At 44.5% G+C, this 20,647-nt stretch overlaps 1 protein-coding gene across 9 annotated transcripts in view; it reads left to right on the top strand.

Annotated features, from left to right (window-relative positions):
• The window catches only part of LOC140412060 (transcription cofactor vestigial-like protein 2), a 41,128-nt gene extending 20,726 nt beyond the window's left edge, over positions 1 to 20,402 (top strand). For 4 of the 9 annotated variants that reach the window (XM_072500798.1, XM_072500795.1, XM_072500790.1 and 1 more), the window contains exons 3-5: positions 3,038 to 3,490; positions 5,164 to 5,256; positions 17,314 to 18,749. In XM_072500798.1, the coding sequence (XP_072356899.1) occupies positions 3,038 to 3,490; positions 5,164 to 5,219 (509 nt within the window). In that variant the 3' untranslated portion in view covers positions 5,220 to 5,256; positions 17,314 to 18,749. Of the gene's footprint in view, positions 1 to 3,037; positions 3,491 to 4,601; positions 5,117 to 5,163; positions 5,257 to 17,313; positions 18,750 to 19,781 lie in introns of those variants that run through there. The other 5 variants (XM_072500796.1, XM_072500792.1, XM_072500791.1 and 2 more) reach the window with 4 other exon arrangements.
• The last annotated feature ends 245 nt before the right edge of the window (positions 20,403 to 20,647 follow it).

Below are 20,647 nucleotides of genomic sequence, written 5' to 3'. Positions count from 1 at the left end.
TGACCACTTCCACAGGCTGAGAAAATGACATTGTGACAATCTGCCGCGTGTTTCCAAAAGTACACACAGTTTATATATATTGAATTGCACAATCGCTGAGAATCTATCTGAACATTGTCAGTTATTTATCAGGTATTTATTTGGGGGGTGGGCGGGGGTAAGATTCAAGCTCAGGAAGGTTTTCTCAACATAAGCTCCTGGCGATTAAAACAAACGAGGACACTAAATAGGAATGAAATGAAAATCGCAGACAGCAAGTCGGTACCTGAACGAGAAATCCCCTTTTCAGGGCCGTCTGTAGATGATTATTTAAGTTTAAACCATCCTTTCTCATAACATTCACCTGCTATTTTTGCACGTGTTGCTTTCTGTACTTTCCCGGGAATGGGGAACCTGTCCATCCCATTGCCAGCAGGGACGAAACTAAACAGGAACACCAGACTAAACGAGCGCTGGCCGCCAGAAGATAGAGCTTGCATTTGTGTAGCACCTTTCACAACCTCAGGAGGATCTGTCCCGGCGCTGGGGGCGGGGGGGGGGGGGGGGGGGGTGCTAAATGAACTGAGGCCAAAACAGGCCCTAGACCTGAAAACGTTTGCCGATATCACTCTTCAGAAATCAAAATACCTCATAGACCCTGCAAGCAAGTGGCACTAACTGAATGTCTCTTCCAGAGAGGTGAATGGCCATTTCCTGCACTGCGTACATTCTGTGGTGAGTGAAGACATTAACCCATGTGGCTGTTTTATCTGGGATGAACATAAATAAAATCCCCCCAAAGCACTGGGTTAACGAGGATTCAGAGCTTCCCAACTTAAGTAACAATAAATTACTGTGGATGCTGGAATCTGAAAGAAACACAGAAAATCTTGGCCATCTCAGCAGGTCTGACAGCATCTGTGGAGAGAGAAGGGAGTGAACGTTTCCAGTCTGGATGACTCTCCGATGCTGGCACACCTGCTGAGATTATCCAGCATTTCCTGTTTTTGTTCCAAACTTAAGGCTTTCAGTGAAATCACAAATCAGCATTTTTTTGAGGATATTCTGTAATGTTAATATTTCTAAGATTCCCATAAATTCTTGCTCGAAATATCTCAAGAAATTATTAAAACAGCCTAAATAAAATATTGCAGTGTCCGCGACGGGATGTTTTGTATTCCTCCACCTCCTGACCGAATCAACATTAGCAACAATGACACAAAACACCAATAAGCCCAAGTTTCAGAATAAAGGAGATTTAATGATTAACTAAATCCACGCCGAACTCTTTCCCCTCCTGTTTATTCTGTTGTTGCCTCTCGTGGCGTTTAATGGTGAACAGACGGTAAGTTAATGTCAGGAATCAGCAGCTTCCCTGCAGCGCCCCTAGTCAGACAGTCATTTTCAATATAACCCCTCTAAATATAACGTGAGTTTCCAAAAATGATTTTATGTTAATAGACTCTCATTTGACCTTGCGGTGGCTTCGGAATACTGACTAATAATAGGATCCTCGTGCACTTGACCTATTTTAAGCGTTATACTGATTAATGCTTCTTTTTTACATTTTGAATTCCTGTAGGACCCAGTTAATATAGCAGGAGATCCCAGAGAGAGAGCGCAAAGCTTTCGCAGCATTGAGAGAAAGAATTGTTACGGCGATTGTAGTCATTGTGTTTATCGCGTGGATCAGAGGCTTTCATATCCAATCTCACCTCCACACGATATAAACGAAGCAATGCTTCCCCGGAAAGAGTGGCTTCTTCAAAGAGTCCGCACCTACCCGATGGGCCGAATGTCCCTCCTGTTGTGCTCTTTCACCCGCGGCCCTGCGATTTGTCCTCATTCCTCCTCATGCTCAATGCCCAAATAAAAGCTGGGGGCCTTGCTATATATATATTTTTTAAATGGCATTAGTGAAGAAAGGGCCTGGATTGACACTGCACATTTTTGGGAACTCCCCAATGGGCGTGAGATGGGGGGATCGGCCGATTCAGGCGGGTTGGGTGGTTTGTGTTTTCTGTCCATGTAATAATAGTCTTTATTAATGTCACAAGTAGATTACATTAACACTGCAATGAAGTTACTGTGAAAGGCCCCTAGTCGCCACATTTCGGCGCCTGTTCGGGTACACAGAGGGAGAATTCAGAATGTCCAAATTACCTAACAGCACGTCTTTCAGGACTTGTGGGAGGAAACAGGAGCACCCAGAGGAAACCCACGCAGATACGGGGAAAACGCGCAGACTCTGCACAGTGACCCAAGCTGCAATGAAGTTACTGTGAAAATCCCCTAGTGCACTCACGAATAAATTCGTCTCAACTTTACAGATATTTTATTTGAAGAGAAACAGTAACGATCAAATCATCATCCCTAACCCAGTCAAAACATGCCAAACCCAGTTAAATGATTCCTAACCCAGTTAAATTATCCCTAAACTGGGTATATTAACCAGAGCCCTGTTAGATTATCCCTTAACCAGTCAAATTACCCCCTCACCCAGTTAAAGTTTTTGTAACCCAGTTAGATTATTCTTAATTTAGAGTTTCAAGCAAGCGCCCACGAGATCCAGAAAGATATCCCGGCGGGTCATTAGCTCATCGCATTTCTGTCTGTCTGAGGTCGGGGATTTTCTTAACGGCTCGAAGAGTGTCTGGAGAATCCAGGTTTCTATTTGCTGTCTGTTGACTCACTAGCCTGTGATTTCTGCCACTGCGCGCGAATAAAGACGGGGATTTATTTTCTCTCTCAGTGCTGTGTCTTTCTGTAGATAAGGGACACATTCTTTCGGACGGGAGTGTATCAAATATTTACAGAATACTATCTCAATATTGACATATTCTGAAGAAGGCTGGCGTGTGTCCGGAACAATAACATTTAACTTAACTACTTACTACACGTGAACAACTCAACACCCCTCAAAAGAATGAGGTTATTTGTTTGGTAAAACGAATTTGATCAGTTTCGGGTCAATGTGAAAGCCGATTTTAATGGATGTTATCATGTGAAATTGTTGACTGTCCGGTAATTAACTCCTGGGTTATTTTATCTTTTTCAGAGGGCTCTTCTCTGACTCAGCGCAGTTTCCCTGCATCTTTCTGGGACTGTAATTACCAAGCACCACCCCCCGCCCCAGTTTCGGGTTGTGCCTCGGGAGCCAGCAGCAGCAGCAGCATAAGTACCCCACACTCCGAGTTCCACCTCGGCTCCACCGAGCCCTACCCGGCCGCCCTGCACCCGCACTTGGCCCAGCCCCCCGAACATTGGCACTACCCACTGGCTGGCCCCCTCAGCCCGCAGGGCTCGGCGTACCACCACCCCAGGACGATACACGAACTCTACCCGGTCAACCCCAGCCTGGACCCCCGCTCCTACAGCTCCTTGCTCCTGCCGGCCCTCCGCTCTGGCCGACTGCAACCGGCCATGGCCGGACAAGAGGGCACCTCCCCGTGGACAGGGGTCTTCCCCACCGCTGAAGTGACACAGACTTTAAACTTAAATGTGGAAGCAGGTAAGGTTGTTTGCAATTTTAAACCGAGAGGAAAACCAATTCCGTAGATCGGGGGAGTCCGATTGGAAATGAAAGGTGGTGGAGTCGCTGCACAACCCATAATACGTGGACAGGATTTCTGATCAATAATAACCGCACTGAATCTATTCTAATCTGCAATTCCTCGGCGGAGAAAACTTTGTTCTGCAAATTGTACTGGAATGATTTTTTAAAAATGTAAATACTCATGTCCAGCTTTTCCTGTCTGCTCCAGCCCCACCTTGCTAACGCTTATTCCTCTTTCTTGTGGAGACCGTTCACCATTGCAACACTGGTCGCGTTTCGATTAAAGATTGCTTTCAGTAATGCGACATTTTAGCCACTGATCCCCTTGTTCTTCATTCGCCCATTAACTTTGTAACTTGACGACTTGCCGTAACCGAGGCTGTGTTATTTGTCGGGAATTTATTTTTAATGATGGTCCATGAGTTATTTCCCGTTTACAAAAGGCTCGTCAGTGATGGATCCCTCTCCGCAAATAGCCTCTCAGCTCTGAGGAGTAGAGGCTGGTTAGGCTGGGATTGTTGTCCTTAGAGCAGAGAAGGCTGAGGGGGAACCTGATTGAGGTGTAAAAAATTATGAAGGACAGAGATGGGAAGAAAATTAGATTCTTTATCAGAGGGGTCAATAACCAGGGAGCATAGATTTAAGGTGGGGATTTAGAGGGTATTAGAGGAAAAACGTTTTCAATCTGGAATTCACTGACTGACTGAAAGGGTGGTAGAGGTGGGAACCCTCACAACATTTAAGAATCATTCAGATATGCACTTGAAACGCCACAGTATACAAGGCTATGGATCAAGTGCTGCAAAATGGGATTAGAATAGATAGGTGCTTGATGGCTGCTGCAGACAAGATGGGCTGAAGGGCCTCTTTTTGTGCTGTCAAACTCAGACTAACAGCTGTCGAGTTGGGCCCTTTTCTGGGAGTGGGGAAAGGGTACACATTAATTTGACCACCCCATTCATTACAAGTTCGCACCTGGGCTGTTAGCTTCCGTTGGGATGAGGTTAATTTCTCTATCTGGCATCTTTCATTCTGTCTTTCCCCCTCCGTCTTTCTTTCTTATCAGGTCTTCAGGACCACGACAAAGCCAAGGATGTGTTCTGGTTTTAGACATACCTGGCACCCCGTGTTTTAAGTGTTCCGGCTGTAATAGTGTACTGTGATCTCGGTTACAGCTCGACATTGCTGTCTACCTGGCCGGCCCCTCCTCGGCTGATTTCTGGAAGACTTTGGGGCTACGTCGAGAGAACTTCCACCCACAAAAAACACACACCCGTTTGTGCATATTCCCTGTCAGCAACGGACTTGGGGCTAGGCTAGCTCACATTGTGAGTGGGGAACTCCAGCAGAAGGGTTGCACGGAAGAGCATTCGTTGAGATTATGCCAAGGGAGGATTTCTGCAAGAGGGTTAAACAATCTCATGGTGACTCTTCATCTCTTAACCCAGAGAAGCAGGACTGAAAATGCAATGTCACAGTGTTTATCATTATGCAGTTGAATTTTATTTTCTCCCCTCTTTTTGTGATTTGTTTTTATTTTGATGTGAAGAATTCGCAGTGATTAAAGGGGGAAAAAAAGCACTTGATGTCTCATCAGTGGAGCATTGTATTCTTCTGTTTTTCCAAAGATTTTGCTGAGAAATCCCACTTCACATCCCAAGAGTTGGAGCGAATGCACATGTAACAGACTGTGGGGCAAGGGGTATTGCAAACAAATACAGGTGATTTGATTCTTTGTTTTTTAAGAAAAGGCATAACCGTACACAGAATACATGTATCGATGGCTTTTAATACCAGGACTGCAACAGGTAGTGGAGACAAATTGATAATCTAATTTTCTGAAGATGATACATCACGAATTGATGGCACCGCATTATCTTTTTTATAAACAATTTTAGGTATTTTTGGCATATAAAACAATGACATTGTATAGTACTGTACAGAAAGAAAAGCAAACAACGCATAGTACAAACCACAACTCCATTCTCGCAAGGACCTGCCTAAACCACCCCCTACTCTACTCTAGCCGCCACCCCCCCCCCCCCCCTGCTGACGGTTAATTCTCAGCAAAGAAGTCAACGAATGGCTGCCACCTCCGGGCGAACCCCGATAGTGAACCTCTCAAGGCGAACGTAACTTTCTCTAGACCGAGAAAGGTCGCCATGTCCGATAGCCATACTTCGGTCTTCAGGGGCCTCGAGTCCCTCCATGCCAACAGTATTCGTCGCCGGGCTACCAGGGAAGCAAAGGCAAAGACGTCGGCCTCCTTCTCCTCCTGGACTCCCAGGTCCTCCGACACCCCAAAGATTGCCACCTCAGGACTCATTACCACCCCAGTTTTCAAAACCCGGGACATGATGTCTGCGAATCCCTGCCAGTGCCCCTGAGTTTAGGGCACGACCAGAACATGTGCACATGATTAGCCGGCCCACCATCTGGCACACTTGTCCTCCAGCCCGAAGAATTTACTCATCCGGGCCACCGTCATGTGGGCCTGGTGCACAACCTTAAAACTGGATCAGACTGAGCCTGGCGCATGTTTCGGTCGTGTTTACTCTGCTCAGAGCTTCTACCCAAATACCGTCCTCCTAGCTTCAGGTCCTCAGTCCGTGTATCCTCTGCTCCCATTAGTTCTTTGTAAATATCTGGCATTCTACCCTCACCTACCTTTGCCCTCGATACTACCCTGTCCTGCCTCCCCTTTGGCGGGAGGCATGGGAAGGATGGCACCAGCCTGCGCACGAAATCTCGCACCTGTAAGTATCTGGTCATTCCCTCCCACCAGCCCAAACTTCTCCTCCTCCAACGCCCTCCATTTCAAATTCCTAGGGGTGCACATCTCCAAAAATCTGTCCTGGTCCACCTACGTCGACGCTACCACCAAGAAGGCACAACAGTGCCTATACTTCCTCAGGAAATTCGGCATGTCCACATTAACCCTCACCAACTTTTACAGATGCACCATAGAAAGCATCCTATCTGGCTGCATCACAGCCTGGTATGGCAACTGCTCGGCCCAGGACTGCAAGAAACTTCAGAGAGTCATGAACACAGCCCAGTCCATCATACAAACCTGCCTTCCATCCATTGACTCCATCTACACCTCCCGCTGCCTGGGGAAAATGGGCAGCATAATCAAAGATCCCTCCCACCTGGCTTACTCACTCTTCCAACTTCTTCCATCGGGCAGGAGATACAGAAGTCCGAGAACACGCACAAACAGACTCAAAAACAGCTTCTTCCCCACTGTCACCAGACTCCTAAAAGACCCTCTTATGGACTGACCTCATTAACACTACACCCCTGTATGCTTCATCCGATGCCAGTGCTTATGTAGTTACATTGTATACCTTGTGTTGCCCTATTATGTATTTTCTTTTATTCCCTTTTCTTCTCATGTACTTAATGATCTGTTGAGCTGCTCGCGGAAAAATACTTTTCACTGTACCTCGGTACACGTGACAATAAACAAATCCAATCCAATCCAATCATGCTCGGGAAGCTCCCTTCCGAGAACAGATCACCCACCCTCGCAATCCCCGCCCTCCGCCACAGTCGATATCTACTGTCCATGTTCCCCGAGGCATATCGGTGATTGCCGCAGATTGGGGTCCACACCAATACACTCACTTCCTCTATGTGCCTCCTCCACTGGCCCCAGATCGTCCACTGGCCCCAGATCCGAAGAGCCGCTACCACTATAGGGCTGGTGGAGTACCGTGCCGGCGGGAGCGTCAGAGGTGCCGTAACCAGGGCTGCCAAACTGGTGCCCCTGCACGAAGCAGCCTCCATCCGCTCCCAAACCGAACCCGTACCCACCATCCATTTCCTTATCATCGCTATGTTGGCTGCCCAGTAGTAGTTGCTGAAGTTCGGCAACGCCAGCCCGCCTTCCCCTCTGTTCTTTTCGAGCATCACCTTCCTCACCCGCGGGGACTTCCCCGCCCAGACAAATCCCAGGAAAATTTTATTCAGCCTCTTAAAGAAGGACCTCGGGATGAAAACGGGGAGCCACTGAAATATGAACAAGAATCTCAGGAGAATCGTCATCTTAACAGTCTGCACCCTCCCCGCTAGTGACAGCGGGAGCACATCCCAACTCTGAACCTCCTCCCTCACTCGTTCCACCAGTCGGGACAGGTTGAGCTTATGCAACTTGCCCCAGTCCCGTGCCTCCTGTATCCCCAAGTATCTGAAGCTTTCTCCTACCAACCTGAACGGCAACCCCTTCAGCCTAGTCTCCTGCCCCCTCACCTGAATTACGAACAACTCGCTCTTAGCCATGTTCAATTTATATCCTGAAAACCGGCCAAATTCCCTCAGGGTTTCCATGATACTGTCCATCCCCGCCATTGGGTCCAATACGTATAACAGCATGTCATCCACATATAACGAGACTTTATGTTCTACTCTCTTTCCCCCCCCCCCCCCCCTCCGGACCAACCCTTTCCAGTCCCTTGAATCTCTCAGAGCAATTGTCAGGGACTCTATGGCCAGCGCGAACAGCAGTGGGAGGGAGGGCAACCCTGTCTTGTCCCACGGTGCATTCTGAAGTAATCTGATGTCATCCTATTCATTCTTACACTAGCCTCTGGGGCCTGATATAACAGCCTGACCCAGTCAATGAACCCCTCGCCAAACCCAAACCATCCCAGCACCTCCCACAGATAGTTCCACTCGATCCGGTCAAACGCCTTTTCCGCATCCATAGCTACCATTATCTCTGCCTCCCTGCTCTCCGGGGGCATCATGTTCACATTAAGCAGCCTTCTTAGGTTGGCCACCAGTTGCCTACCCTTTACGAACTCGGTTTGGTCCTCCGCAATTACGTCTGGTACACAGTCCTCAATTCTAGTCGGCAAGATCTTGGCCAATAAGTTAGCGTCTATGTTGATCAAAGATATAGGCCTGTAAGACCCACAAGCCTCGGGGTCTTTACCCCGTTTCAGAATAAGCTAAATAGTGGCCTGCGACATCATCGGGGGGTAGAACCCCTCTGTCTCTTGCCTCGTTAAAAACTCTGCCCAGCACCGGCCCCACTATCTCGGCAAATTTTGATAAAACTCCACCGGATACCCATCCGGCCCCGGAGCTTTACCCGACTGCATGACCTTCAGGTCCCCCAATACCTCTTCGATCCTCACCAGGGCCTCCAGTCCATCTACCACCCCCCTACCCACTCTTGGGAAGGTCAGTCTGTCCAGGAATCGCCTCATCCCCTCCGGCCTCCTGGGGGGTTTCAAAGTGTACAGCTTACTATAAAAGTCCCTAAACACCTTGTTCAGCCCTGCCGGGTCCCCCACCAGATTTCCCTCCCATCTGCTATCCTTCCTATCACCCTAGCCGCTTCTCTCTTCCTTAGTTGTTGCGCGAGCATTCTGCTGGCCTTTTCTCCATGCTCATAGATCGCACCTTTTGCCTTCCTAAGCTGCTATACAGCCTTGCCTGTAGTCAGCACCCCGAACTCGGCCTGCAGCCTCTGTCGTTTCCTGAGTAACTGGCCTCAGGGACCCCGCATATCTCCTGTCCGTCCGTAAAATTTCCTTAACCAGTCGGTCCGTTTCTGCCCTATCTGTCCTGTCCCTATGAGCCCGGATTGAGATCAGCTCCCCTCTCACCACTGCCTTCAGTGCCTCCCAGAGCACCGCTGCTGAGACTTCTCCGGTATTATTTACCTGCAGGTCATTCTGCATGCATGTCCTGAGTCTCTCACACACTGCCTCGTCCGCTAGCAATCCAACTTCCAGCCTCCATTGTGGGCGCTGACAGCTATCCTTACAAATCTGTAGATCTACCCAGTGCGGAGCATGGTCCGATGTGGCAATTGCCGAATATTCTGCCTCCACCATCCCGGCCAGCAAGTCCCTACTTATGACAAAATCAATTTGGGAATACACCTTGTGTACGTGGGAGTAGTACGAAAACGCCCTCGCCGACGGCCGGCCAAATCTCCACGGATCAGCTCTCCCCATTTGCTCCATGAACCCTCTCAGTTCCTTTGCCATCGCTGGCAACCTGCCTGTTTTAGAACACGACCGATCCAGGCTCGGGTCCAGGACAGTGTAAAAGTCCCCACCCATGATCAGTTTGCGCTCGTCCAAGTCAGGGATCTTCCCTAGCAACCTCCTGATAAAATCCACATCGTCCCAATTAGGGGCATACACACTAACCAAGACTACTCTCACCCCTTCGAGCTTACCCCTAACCATAACAAATCTGCTACCCCTGTCCACAACTGTACCCTCCGCCTCAAATTGAACCCTTTTATTAATCGGGATGGCAACCCCCCTAGTCTTAGTGTCGAGCCCCGAAAGAAAGACCTGACTAACCCAGCCCTTCCTTAGCCTAACCTGGTCTGCCACTTTCAGGTGCATCTCCTGCAGCATGACTACGTCCGCCTTCAGAACCCACAAATCGCGAACACACGCGCCCTCTTCATTGGCCCGTTTAGACGTCTAACATTCCAGGTGATCAGTCTGGTTGGGGGACACTTTGCCCCCCCCTTTGCCGATCAGCCATCCCCTTTCCTTGGCCAGCCCCCCAGCCATGTGTCGCACATCCTCTGGCCCGCCTCCTGGCCGGCTCCACCCATGACCTCCTCACTGTTGCCATGTCCAATTTCCATCCTCGTCAGCAGATCAACTCCGCCCCCCCCCCCCCCCCCCCCCCGAACACCATCCTACCACCTAACCCCTGCTCTAATCTAACTATATGAACACCCACCACCTAGCTGATGGCACTGCATTATTGACTAAACAAGTTTGACCAGCCAGGCAGAGTGCAGCTTGTGTTCCCAACTCTGGCTGCAGGTTCCACCAGGGCCTCTGTCAAAGTTGCAACATTTGCCCTGCCAAGGAGCAGCCCCCCCCCCCCCAATATAGTTGAGTCTCTTTGTAAATATGGAGGTGTTGCTACAGCTGTTGGTGAAGCCACAGCTAGAATACGGTGTCCAGTTTTGATCTGCTTACCATAGGAGGGATGGACTTGCATTTGAGGAAGTTTCACTGGGCTGATTACTGGGATGAGGAGTTTGTCTTCGTGAGATAAGGTTGAGCAGGTCGGGTCTATACTCTCTGGAGTTTAGAAGAATGCAAGGTGATCTTATTGAAACATAAGATTCTGAGGGAGCTCAACAGAAACCGCTGAGTGGCTGTTTCTTTTGGTGGGGGCAATTTAGAAATCAGGTGCATGGTTTTCAAAATAATAGATCTCCTATTTCTTTTATTCATTCATGGGATGTGGGCATCACTGGCGAGGCCAGCTTTTATTGCCTACCCCTGATTGTCCTTGAGAAGGTGGGGGCATATTTAGGATGGAGACGAGGAGAAATTTCTTTGCACCCGAGTGTTGTTCATCTTTGGAATTCTCGAACACTGGGAGCAGTGCAGGCTGGGTCCTTGAATATATTTAAGGCTGACTTCGACAGATTTTTGATCTACAAGGTTCTGGAGGATAACCAGGAAATTAGGTATAAGGCCCCAATCCGAGTGGATGTGATCTTATTGAATGGAGGGGCTGAATGGCCTCCTCTTGCTCTTATTTCCTACAGTATGTTGTGCTTTGGGTTTGCCAAATATTTGCTGTGAGAAGTTCCCCGAGAACCAGGAGAGGATGGATTCATGGGAGGGAACCAGACGTAAAGAGAACTTTGATTCCACCAGTAAATAACTGTAACTCATCAATTCACTGAAAATGTTGTAAAACTGGTAATGCTTAGACTATATATCTGATAGTAATAGGTGCAGTGCCCCAATATTGTACCCATGACCAGTAGTAATCATATAACTTTCTAATATCCCCTTCTGTAGCTACATTCAAAACACTCCTGTAATGTACAATGTGTGGTCAGGTTCCCACTTTGATGGGCCCTTAACTTATTGTTTATCACCTCAGACTTTGATTCTGTGTGAAGCTACCAATTCTAAACTAGGAGCTTTAGTCAGAGATAATCTTTACTTGGACTTCAAATGTCAAAACTGGCAAAAATGGACACTCGGACCAAACTGGGCAGCACGGTAGCACAGTGGTTAGCACAGTTGCTGCACAGCTCCAGGGTCCCAGATTCGATTCCCAGCTTGGGTCACTGTCCATGCGGAGTCTGCATGTCCTCCCTGTGTCTGCGTGGGTTTCTCCGGGTGCTCTGGTTTCCTCCCACAGTCCAAAGATGTGCAGGTTAGGTGGATTGGCCGTGCTAAATTGTCCTTAGTGACCAAAAAGGTAAGGTGGGGTTACTGGGTTGCGGGGATAGCGTGGAGGCATGGCCTTAAGTGAGTGCTCTTTCCAAGGGCCGGTGCAGACTCGATGGGCCGAATGGCCTCCTGCACTGTAAAATATATGCAATGAAACTCAGCGAATGTACAATGTTTCGAACACTTGACACAGGACGCATCAACCTGAACTCAGTTCAGAACCAACTTTTCTAAACCACTCCCTCAGCTTAGATTCAATAGAGGAGAGTTTTCATAGAATTAGCAATTACAGCACATGAGGAGCATATCCAGTCCCAATGCCCATGTTGTTCCGATGGTCCTTCCTGTAACCACATTCCACTGATCTTTTAAAATTCCTCCCTTTCAAGTACATCCACTCGCAATTTGTAACAAAATATCTCAAGGTCTCAATGCGAATAATGACCACCTCTCCTTGTTCCCCATTCAGCCACCAGCAGAAATAATCTTTTACCAGTTGTCTTCAATCAACACCCCAGATTTTACTCCCCCCTCTATGGGCTGTCCCTTTCTCTCGGCAGCCACAATCACTCATCATGTTATTGCTGCTCCAAGCCTTGCAGGTAATTCCTAACCCATTCCAAAGTCTTCCTCTTTTCTCCATGCCCACCTTGAGTTCCAATCCTCTGACACTCAAACCCCCGGATGCCTCTCTCTTGCTGCCGAAGCCACAGTGCCCTTGGCCCCCATTCTGTTCTTTCCACCCCTCCTGATCCCCCAGTTCATAGAATTTACAGTGCAGAAGGAGGCCACTCGGCCCATCGAGCCTGCAACGGCTCCTGGGACGAGTACTAAGCCCACACCTCCACCCTATCCCCGTAACCCAGTAACCCCATCTAACATTTTGAACACTAAGGGACAATTTATCATGGCCACTCCACCTAACCTGCACATCTTTTGACTGTGGGAGGAAACTGGAGCACTCGGAGGAATCCAACACAGACACGGAGAGGACGTGCAGACTCCGCAGAGACAGTGACTCAAGCCGGGAATCGAATCTGGAGCTGTTAAGCGACAGTGCTAACTACTGTGCTTCTGTGCTGCCATCACTTCCTCTCCCCACCCCCTTCCTCTCCCCACCCCATCTCCAAACATTTACCCCCATTCATAGCCCCACATCTCTCCCAGCACTTTCTCTCTCTCTCTCTGTCAATCCCTCGTCCCACCCCCATGCAAGACCCTCCTCAATCAGCCAATCCTGTTTCTGGCATCAGCAAGCTGGCGGCTTTTCTGTAGTGGCAGCTGATAGCATCAAGAGTAAGGTGGGGGTGGGGGCTGATGCGGTGGATAATTGAAAGCACAAAAGTCTCTTGGACTGCTAGCAGCAGTGTCTCATTCTGATAAACATCTAAGAACGCTCCAAGGTTTGGCAACCCGAAACATGTACTTTTGGATTGAAAGCAATTGTAAAAAATACAATTGGAAATTGAAAATTTAGGCTCCCAGGTACAACAAAAGATGAGGGGGAGAGGCCAATAAAAATGAACAAGATCAATACCAGGTGATGGCACAAATTTGCAGTCGTGCAGATTAAAGCAAGAAGAAAAATAAGCTGATGTGACGGGGATACTTTTTGATTTCTTGAAAATATTGTTAACTAATGAATCTTCAAGGTTTATTTTCTCATCAAGATGTTAAGAGATAAGAAAAAAACAAGGAGCAATCAGTGAGTGGACTGGCAGATCCAAAATAGTGTGCACTTGACATATCAACCTTGATGGAACTTCAATTCTATGAATACATGGTGTATCTATGTTAAGATTTTCATCTCTTAATATTACCAACTTCCCAAAGCACTGCAGGTATCTGACAATCAATTGGTTTAGTCCTTTGCATCCAATCAGCACTGTGTTGTCCCTAACCTTCTGACATGAACAAGTTTCACCTTCATCCTGATGTTGTAGAAAGCTCCATATAAACACAAGTATTTTCCTTTACTTTCCTTAACTTGGATCAGATATTTAAATCTTTCCAGTGGCCTGTGACCAGCACACAAGGCTGCTATGATTAACGTCCTTTAAAAGTGAAAATATAACCAAAATCAAAAATATCTTCATTACACAACATGCTTCAAGTGATGTAACCTGGTTAATATTATGGTATATATATTATTGAGATTGATATTAGAAGGATAATTGGACAACTGATTCAAGTGCAAGTATTTTAATGGCTTGTACAAGTAGGGTTCGCATATCTTTTAATTATTTGAGGCATTGTGTTCATGACATCTGGTGAATCTGTGCTTTCGATGAGGCAGGTGTTTTGATGAACATTTCAAAGAGCAATATTTTTTTTGTAGCTCTCCTGTCTGTTTGCATGATTGTTTAAATGGTTCAGTGAAGGTTTATATCTAATCATCTTGATTAATATACTGTGTAGTCATGACGGTTGTCAATACTGTTGATTATGACTGGCCATTGGACAATCACATTCTACTGAAGTGAATTTGTTCTGTGCACTAGTCACAACCTATAATGTTCCTTCCCGCTGAGTCTACATATGACTGCTGTCATAGATTGCCTCTTATTTCTATCTCCTCGTTGGTTTATCCTACTCTCATTATCCTTCCACTCCCAGGAACAGATCTGCAATGGAATGCTGTCCACTATCCCCCTTTTCCAGCTCTTGCATAAAGTGTGAGCTATCTATTCACTACCTGATTCCTCGTTTCCCTAGTATCACTTTGGTATTTAGAAAAGGATTTTTCATTTAACTACACAGGAGCATTAATTTATTGCTGGTATGTTTTATTTTACTGTAAACTTGCTGTCTCCCTATTGTAGAAATCTGATTTTGCATAATGAGCTTATAGAATTATTTTCTACAGTGCATCATCAAATTGATAATGCAGCAGCAGTGCTAACCACTGGGCCACCATGCTATTCATGGAATGGAAGTAGATATACAGCTAGTCAGAACATTAAACAATATTGGTTTGGCAATTTCACTCCTGATATATGCTACTGGCTTTGTGCCATTGTAAAGCCAAAAGCATTTCACATTGGTAAAGATCTAGGTGCTATTTTTGAACAACAGGATTATCAAAACAATAGAATAGAAATATCATGTTGCACAGCGATGAATCTCTTTCAACCAAGTATCCTAACCCTTCATAATGCCCATTGCATACAGGAAAGGAAAGCTGATGACATACATAACTAATAAAGGGTTTAAGTCATTTACACTGGTTTTATTTGAATGAAAAAAATGAATCAGGAGTAAAAATTAGGCAGTATTTATCGAGTCCTTATTAATGTTAGCTAAGCTGCTGTGTGTGTACAAATTACCAGTTTAATGTGCAGTGTAAGTATGTTAAATAAGAACTACATCTAGTGTGTTACTGTAAACACAACAACATTGGAATAAATTTAACTACCTAGGGGTATTCTTGTCATCCATTATTTAATTGTTAATGTTTCGTCTTCTTCCTCTTGGGAGAGAAGCAAAGTGTTTCTCTCATAATGCAAATTAAACATTTTTTTTCTACCATTGTCCAATGTGATTAGAAATGGAATGTGACCTTTGCGTGCTTAGGTTATATCTGAAGGCATTTTATCACTATAAAATGCAGCATCTATCACATTTAATCAACTGTTTTCCCATCTTTGTCTTTCAACTTTGAGAAAACGTAAGATGTTGGATGTTATGCCTGTACATGATCATCTATCTCAGGAAATTTATAGAAGTTGAAAGGCATTGCAAACTGCACGATGGATTATATTGGAGTGAATCGGCTTGATCAGCCAAATGACTTCTTTCATCATTATTGTAAAATAGTTCCATGGTGGTCCTGATTTCAAGAAATAAAAATCACTTTAATTTAGAAGAAATCTGTTGCTGACAGATATAAAAAATTGTTTCTACAACAACTTTTCATGGTGGATAACTTTGTTCTTTCACCCATCATTTATTTTTACATTTAGAAGATAACCGTCCTGTCGTGAATGTCTGCAAGTATATATCCATGCTTAACAGGACCAGCGCATCTGTGTGAAATACATTTTTAACCCAACATGTTTTCTCAAGTCAGTGCTCGATCAAAGCAGAAGTCCTCCACATTACCCGAAATACTAATTAACTTGATGATGTTCCTGCTTCTCAAATATTATTGAATTCCAAATTTAGGTGAAACATTTAATCAGAGCAGTTTTATGGTGAGTTCTGCACATACGGACACATGCATTAGGATGAGTAGGCCATTCAGCCCCTCGAGCCTGCTCCGCCATTCAATAAAATCGTGACTGTGACCTCAACTCTACATTCTGCCTAGCCCCTGATGACCTTTGATTTCCTTGTTGGCCAAGAGTCTATCAATCTCTGCCTTCAAAATATTCAACAACCTGCCTCCACTGCTCTCTGGAGAAGAGAATTCCACAGGCTATGAGAGAAAACATTTCTTCTCACCTTCGTCTTAAATGGGAAACCCCGTGTTTTTAATGTGTGTCCCCTCGTTCTACTCTCTCCTACAAGGGGAAACTTCCTTTCACTCTGCCAAATCCTCTCAGAATCTTGTATGCCTTAATAAGATCACCACTCAATCTTCTAAACTCCAAATGATGCAGGCCCAGCCTGCCCAACCTTTCATCATAATCCTAGGTATCAATTGAGTATTCCAGACTATGGATTTCTGGATCATCCTTTTTCTGCCTGATGTATTTTTGCTGGTTAATGCTTGTAACCTTTTACAAACGCTCTGCTTTTGCTGCATTATAAGGCATTTTTAATGAGCTATTCCGAAACCAAAGAATTTATGTTCACTTGTCTCAGATTACCTATGTTTATTTAATGTCTGTCAAAGCTACTGGGTACAAGACTTTCATCAATCTCTCTAAGGCTGGATTTGATTCAAAGAATTACTCCGCACTATCAAATCATTTGAATTTTAGGGTGTGAGGCTATCATGGGCAGTTTCGAGACAGGAAATAGTGCGTGTAGCCAGTTATTACATTCTTCATTGTAGAGGAATGAGCTGTTCCTCAAGATGGTGACAACACGGTAGCTGCATTGATAGCATTTATGTATTCTTAGAAAAGTGAGGTCAGATACCATTCTCAGCTATCATTCGGGCTTTCCTTAGATGGTGACGTTTCACTCATGGAAAACCTTTTCAGAGCTGGGATCTGTGTTGTATAGCTCAAGTACAGCTTTGGGTGGATCGATATTTGAACATCCCTTGCATATTCTATGGGAATTTTACTGAATTGAGCCATCCTTTCAACTTGATTAGGTACAACATGACTGCAACAACAAATAGGGGAGGGCGGTTTAAAAATAATGGAAAGAGGCTGTATAAGGCCAGAGCAGCGTATGCAGCTTAGTTAACTAACTATGGCACTTTTTAAAAAATCAATATAATACAAAGATAAGATAGAGAAACTACTCTCGTGAAAGAAAGATGTAGATTTTCTCATCGCAGTCACAGTTTCACAAAGTGGTTACAGAACAGGAGGAGACCATTTGGCCTGTCATGTTTGCACTGGCCCTCCAAAGGAGTACCTATTGCCACTCCCTGGCCTTCTCCCCGTAACTCTGCACTTTCTTCCTTTTCAGATAATCCAGTTCCCTCTTGAAAGCCTCCATTGAATCTGCCTCCACCACACACTCAGGCAGTGAAGTTCAGATCCTAACCAATCATTGCGTGAAACTATTTCTCCTCATATCTCCATTGTTTCTTTTATGAATTACCTTAAATCTGTGACCCCTCATTCTTCCACCAAATAAACTGTAAATTTGTAAACTTATAAATTGTCAAAATGAAATGCCTCTTTATGATTGAAGGCTGAAACGTGTGTAGTTTTCAGATGAAGTTTATATTTAACATGTAGATATACACATTTAATGACTTTGTATAAGGGCATTGAGCTACATTTTACTAAAATTAGAATGATGCATACAACAGGCAGTTGGCAGAAAATATGCTATACCAACTGTGAACCTAACTTTTTTTTTGTAGTGTAATACTCGTATCAACTACTGATCTAAGTTTATATTGGTTTGGACTAGCTACATTTATGGTGCCTAGTGTGTGTGTGTGCATATGTACAATCAGAACAAGCTGAATATCTAGTAGGCCATTGTTTCATCCTGAAGGCCTTGTTCATTTCTGCATTAAAATTATTTTTTATATTCATTCTCAGGATGGGTGCATCATTGGCAAGGACATGTATATTGTCCATACCCAGTTGCCTGCAAAGATGATCCTTGCCTCATTGCAATTGTTTACAACTAACTGGCTTGCTAAGCCTCTTCATAGAATGCTAGGATTTAGTCACCTGTCCTAAAGGAAGGGAGATTTGCATTTACATAGTGCCTTTCATAGCCTCAGAATGTTCTAAAAGATCTTGAAGTCAATGAAGTACTTTTAAGGTGTCGGCACTGTTGCCATTTAAGAAGTGTGACAAAATGCAGGACTGGCGTTAGGTGCAACCTGGACTTGGTAAAGGCAAGAAGTTCCATTGCTCCAAGAAAAATGAAGCAGTTGGGTTTTTACACTAATACACATTTTCATGGTCATTCTTACTGTGCCAGGCAACAAATGATTAGATTTATAGAATTCAATTTCACAACTTGTCACAATTGAATTTGATCTCCCAGCTGTACCAGAATTACCATGTAACCATACCACAGATGACTGGGTACAGTGTCAATAGTTTTCATATGGTCCTTTGGGAATGTTATGAAATGGAATCATTATTGGTATATAGTCATAAAACTCAGTCCAACTGAGGGCAAACAAATTTTTCTCATACTGACAGATTAGTTTACAGGAATATGAGTGGAGCAAACATTAGATTGAAATATCAGCCTTAACTAAAACAAACTTTCAGCCATCTCTTCCTAATTTTGAGATAGTTATACTAGTCCTAATTGTTGTTCATCATTTCTGTCCTTTGCTGTTGTTGAATAATTATGTATCAAAGCATTACGACGTTTTGATTGTTCCCTTGGTTAATTTACAGGAATAAAGGCTTAAACATACTGTAAAATGGTTTGAATGGCATTTTGATAAAAGTAGTGAACAGAATGTAAAGCACTTTGTCCAGCTTAAAGAACTACTGAAAGGAAATGCATCATCTATCATCAGTGACAGCAGAACATTGCATGCAATGTAGTCCTCTTATATTTTGACTGCTGACTACCTGCACTGTACAGTCTGTGTTTACAAATGTCTAACGTTTGACAGATAAGGAACCTCATACTGATGTAGATACACATGGCATTGGATTAACAGTAAAACTTCAAACAAACAATTCATATCAGATGCTGTTTGGAGTGCAATGAGGGAAACTTTGATCTCTGAATTGAAATGTCTTGCTGGCTGCTAATGGATCCACATATTCTACTACCCTTTTTGCTAACTCTTTGGAGTGAAGTTACAAATTTTATCCTTTGAGTTAAGTAATTTATTTTCCCCATTTGCACGTTCTGCCATGTTACACACTATTTTGTTTGAGACCGTTCACCTTGTCTACAGTAGTGTTACGTAAGCATAGAAGGAAGGTGGAATGTTCAACCTTTTGTTTGTATGAGGTTTATTTTCATCTCGTTATTGTGCGCACTTTGTGTTCAGATAAGACCTGGTTTCATCTAGGTCTTATCTGCGACCAATTGCAGTGGTGGTGTGTTGCGGAGATCTTTTCAAATGTAACACAACCTTCTTCAGACAAATAGACTCCTGATTTGTATTGAAATAGAAACCTGGCCAGTAGCCACTATTTTTTCATATTAAAAACCAAATCTATTTATCACAGGAATAAAGAAACACAACAAAATTGAAGAATGGGGCATTATCTTAATGGATCGTTCCATTCTATTGATTTAGACCAAAATTGACAGCAAAAGTCAAGTGGAAGTTTTTTCTTTAACTTAACCCTTCAAAACGATGCTGAAATTAAATCTCTAGAAGTCTTGTAACATTTCTATCTTAAAGAAGGCAGTTATTTCATCCTCAGGGTAAAAATCTGTAAGTTCCTACTAAAACGTCAGTGTCGGTAACTATTTCATATTACTTTCTTTAGATCTGGAAGTTTACAAGAACACTCCAATTGTGGCCATAAAGGAGCTAGCCATTTTAAACTGCATAACTCATTGTGCCTTTTACGGTGTAATGCACTTATTTTGGAAGGCCATTGTCTCCCACGTGGCCGACTATACAGAATCCCTGTGCATATTTTCTATGGGGTCTGTCTCAAGAGCAAACAATATCAAGGTGGTGAATACAAATGATACAAGGACACCCTAAAAAATGACCTTACAAGTTTCTCCACTGCAGACCACCTCTCTTGGGAGAAAATTGCTCATAGGGGGAGGTAAGGAGGTAAACACTGAAATTTGGCATGCTCCGAGGACCATGTCAATCTCTCAACATCCAATCTGCCTACAGGATAGTCAGATGTGGCGCAGCTGCAGACGTTCCCACAAGCACCACCAAGAATATGAACTGCCAGTTCACTGAACATCCATGCCAATCTCATATCGGACTCTTCAGTCCTGAGAAGACTGAAAGAAGCTAATGAAATCACATACAGCTTGGACATATTCGAATAACGAATTGACTAAAAGAAATGTGTTAATTATTATAAAACAATGCCATAGGAGACTGTGAGCATATGTGTAATAAACAAAGGATTTTTGCTTTAGCACATCTTTCAAACTTGAAAATGTAACGTGCAAAGTCAGAATCGCATTTACGTCTGATGGTAGTGAGAGTAGAATTCCTACAGTGTAGAAGGAGACCATTTGGCCCATCGAGTCTGCACCAACTCTCCGAAAGAGCACTCTACCTAGACCCACTCCCGGCAACTCCACCTAACCTGCACATCTATAGACACTAAGGGGCAATTTATCATGGCCAATCTACCTACCTGCATATCTTTGGACTGTG

This window comes from Scyliorhinus torazame, chromosome 1 (assembly GCF_047496885.1).
Source record: "Scyliorhinus torazame isolate Kashiwa2021f chromosome 1, sScyTor2.1, whole genome shotgun sequence".
Lineage (NCBI taxonomy): Eukaryota > Metazoa > Chordata > Chondrichthyes > Carcharhiniformes > Scyliorhinidae > Scyliorhinus > Scyliorhinus torazame.
This window is presented reverse-complemented; position numbering and strand designations above follow the sequence as displayed.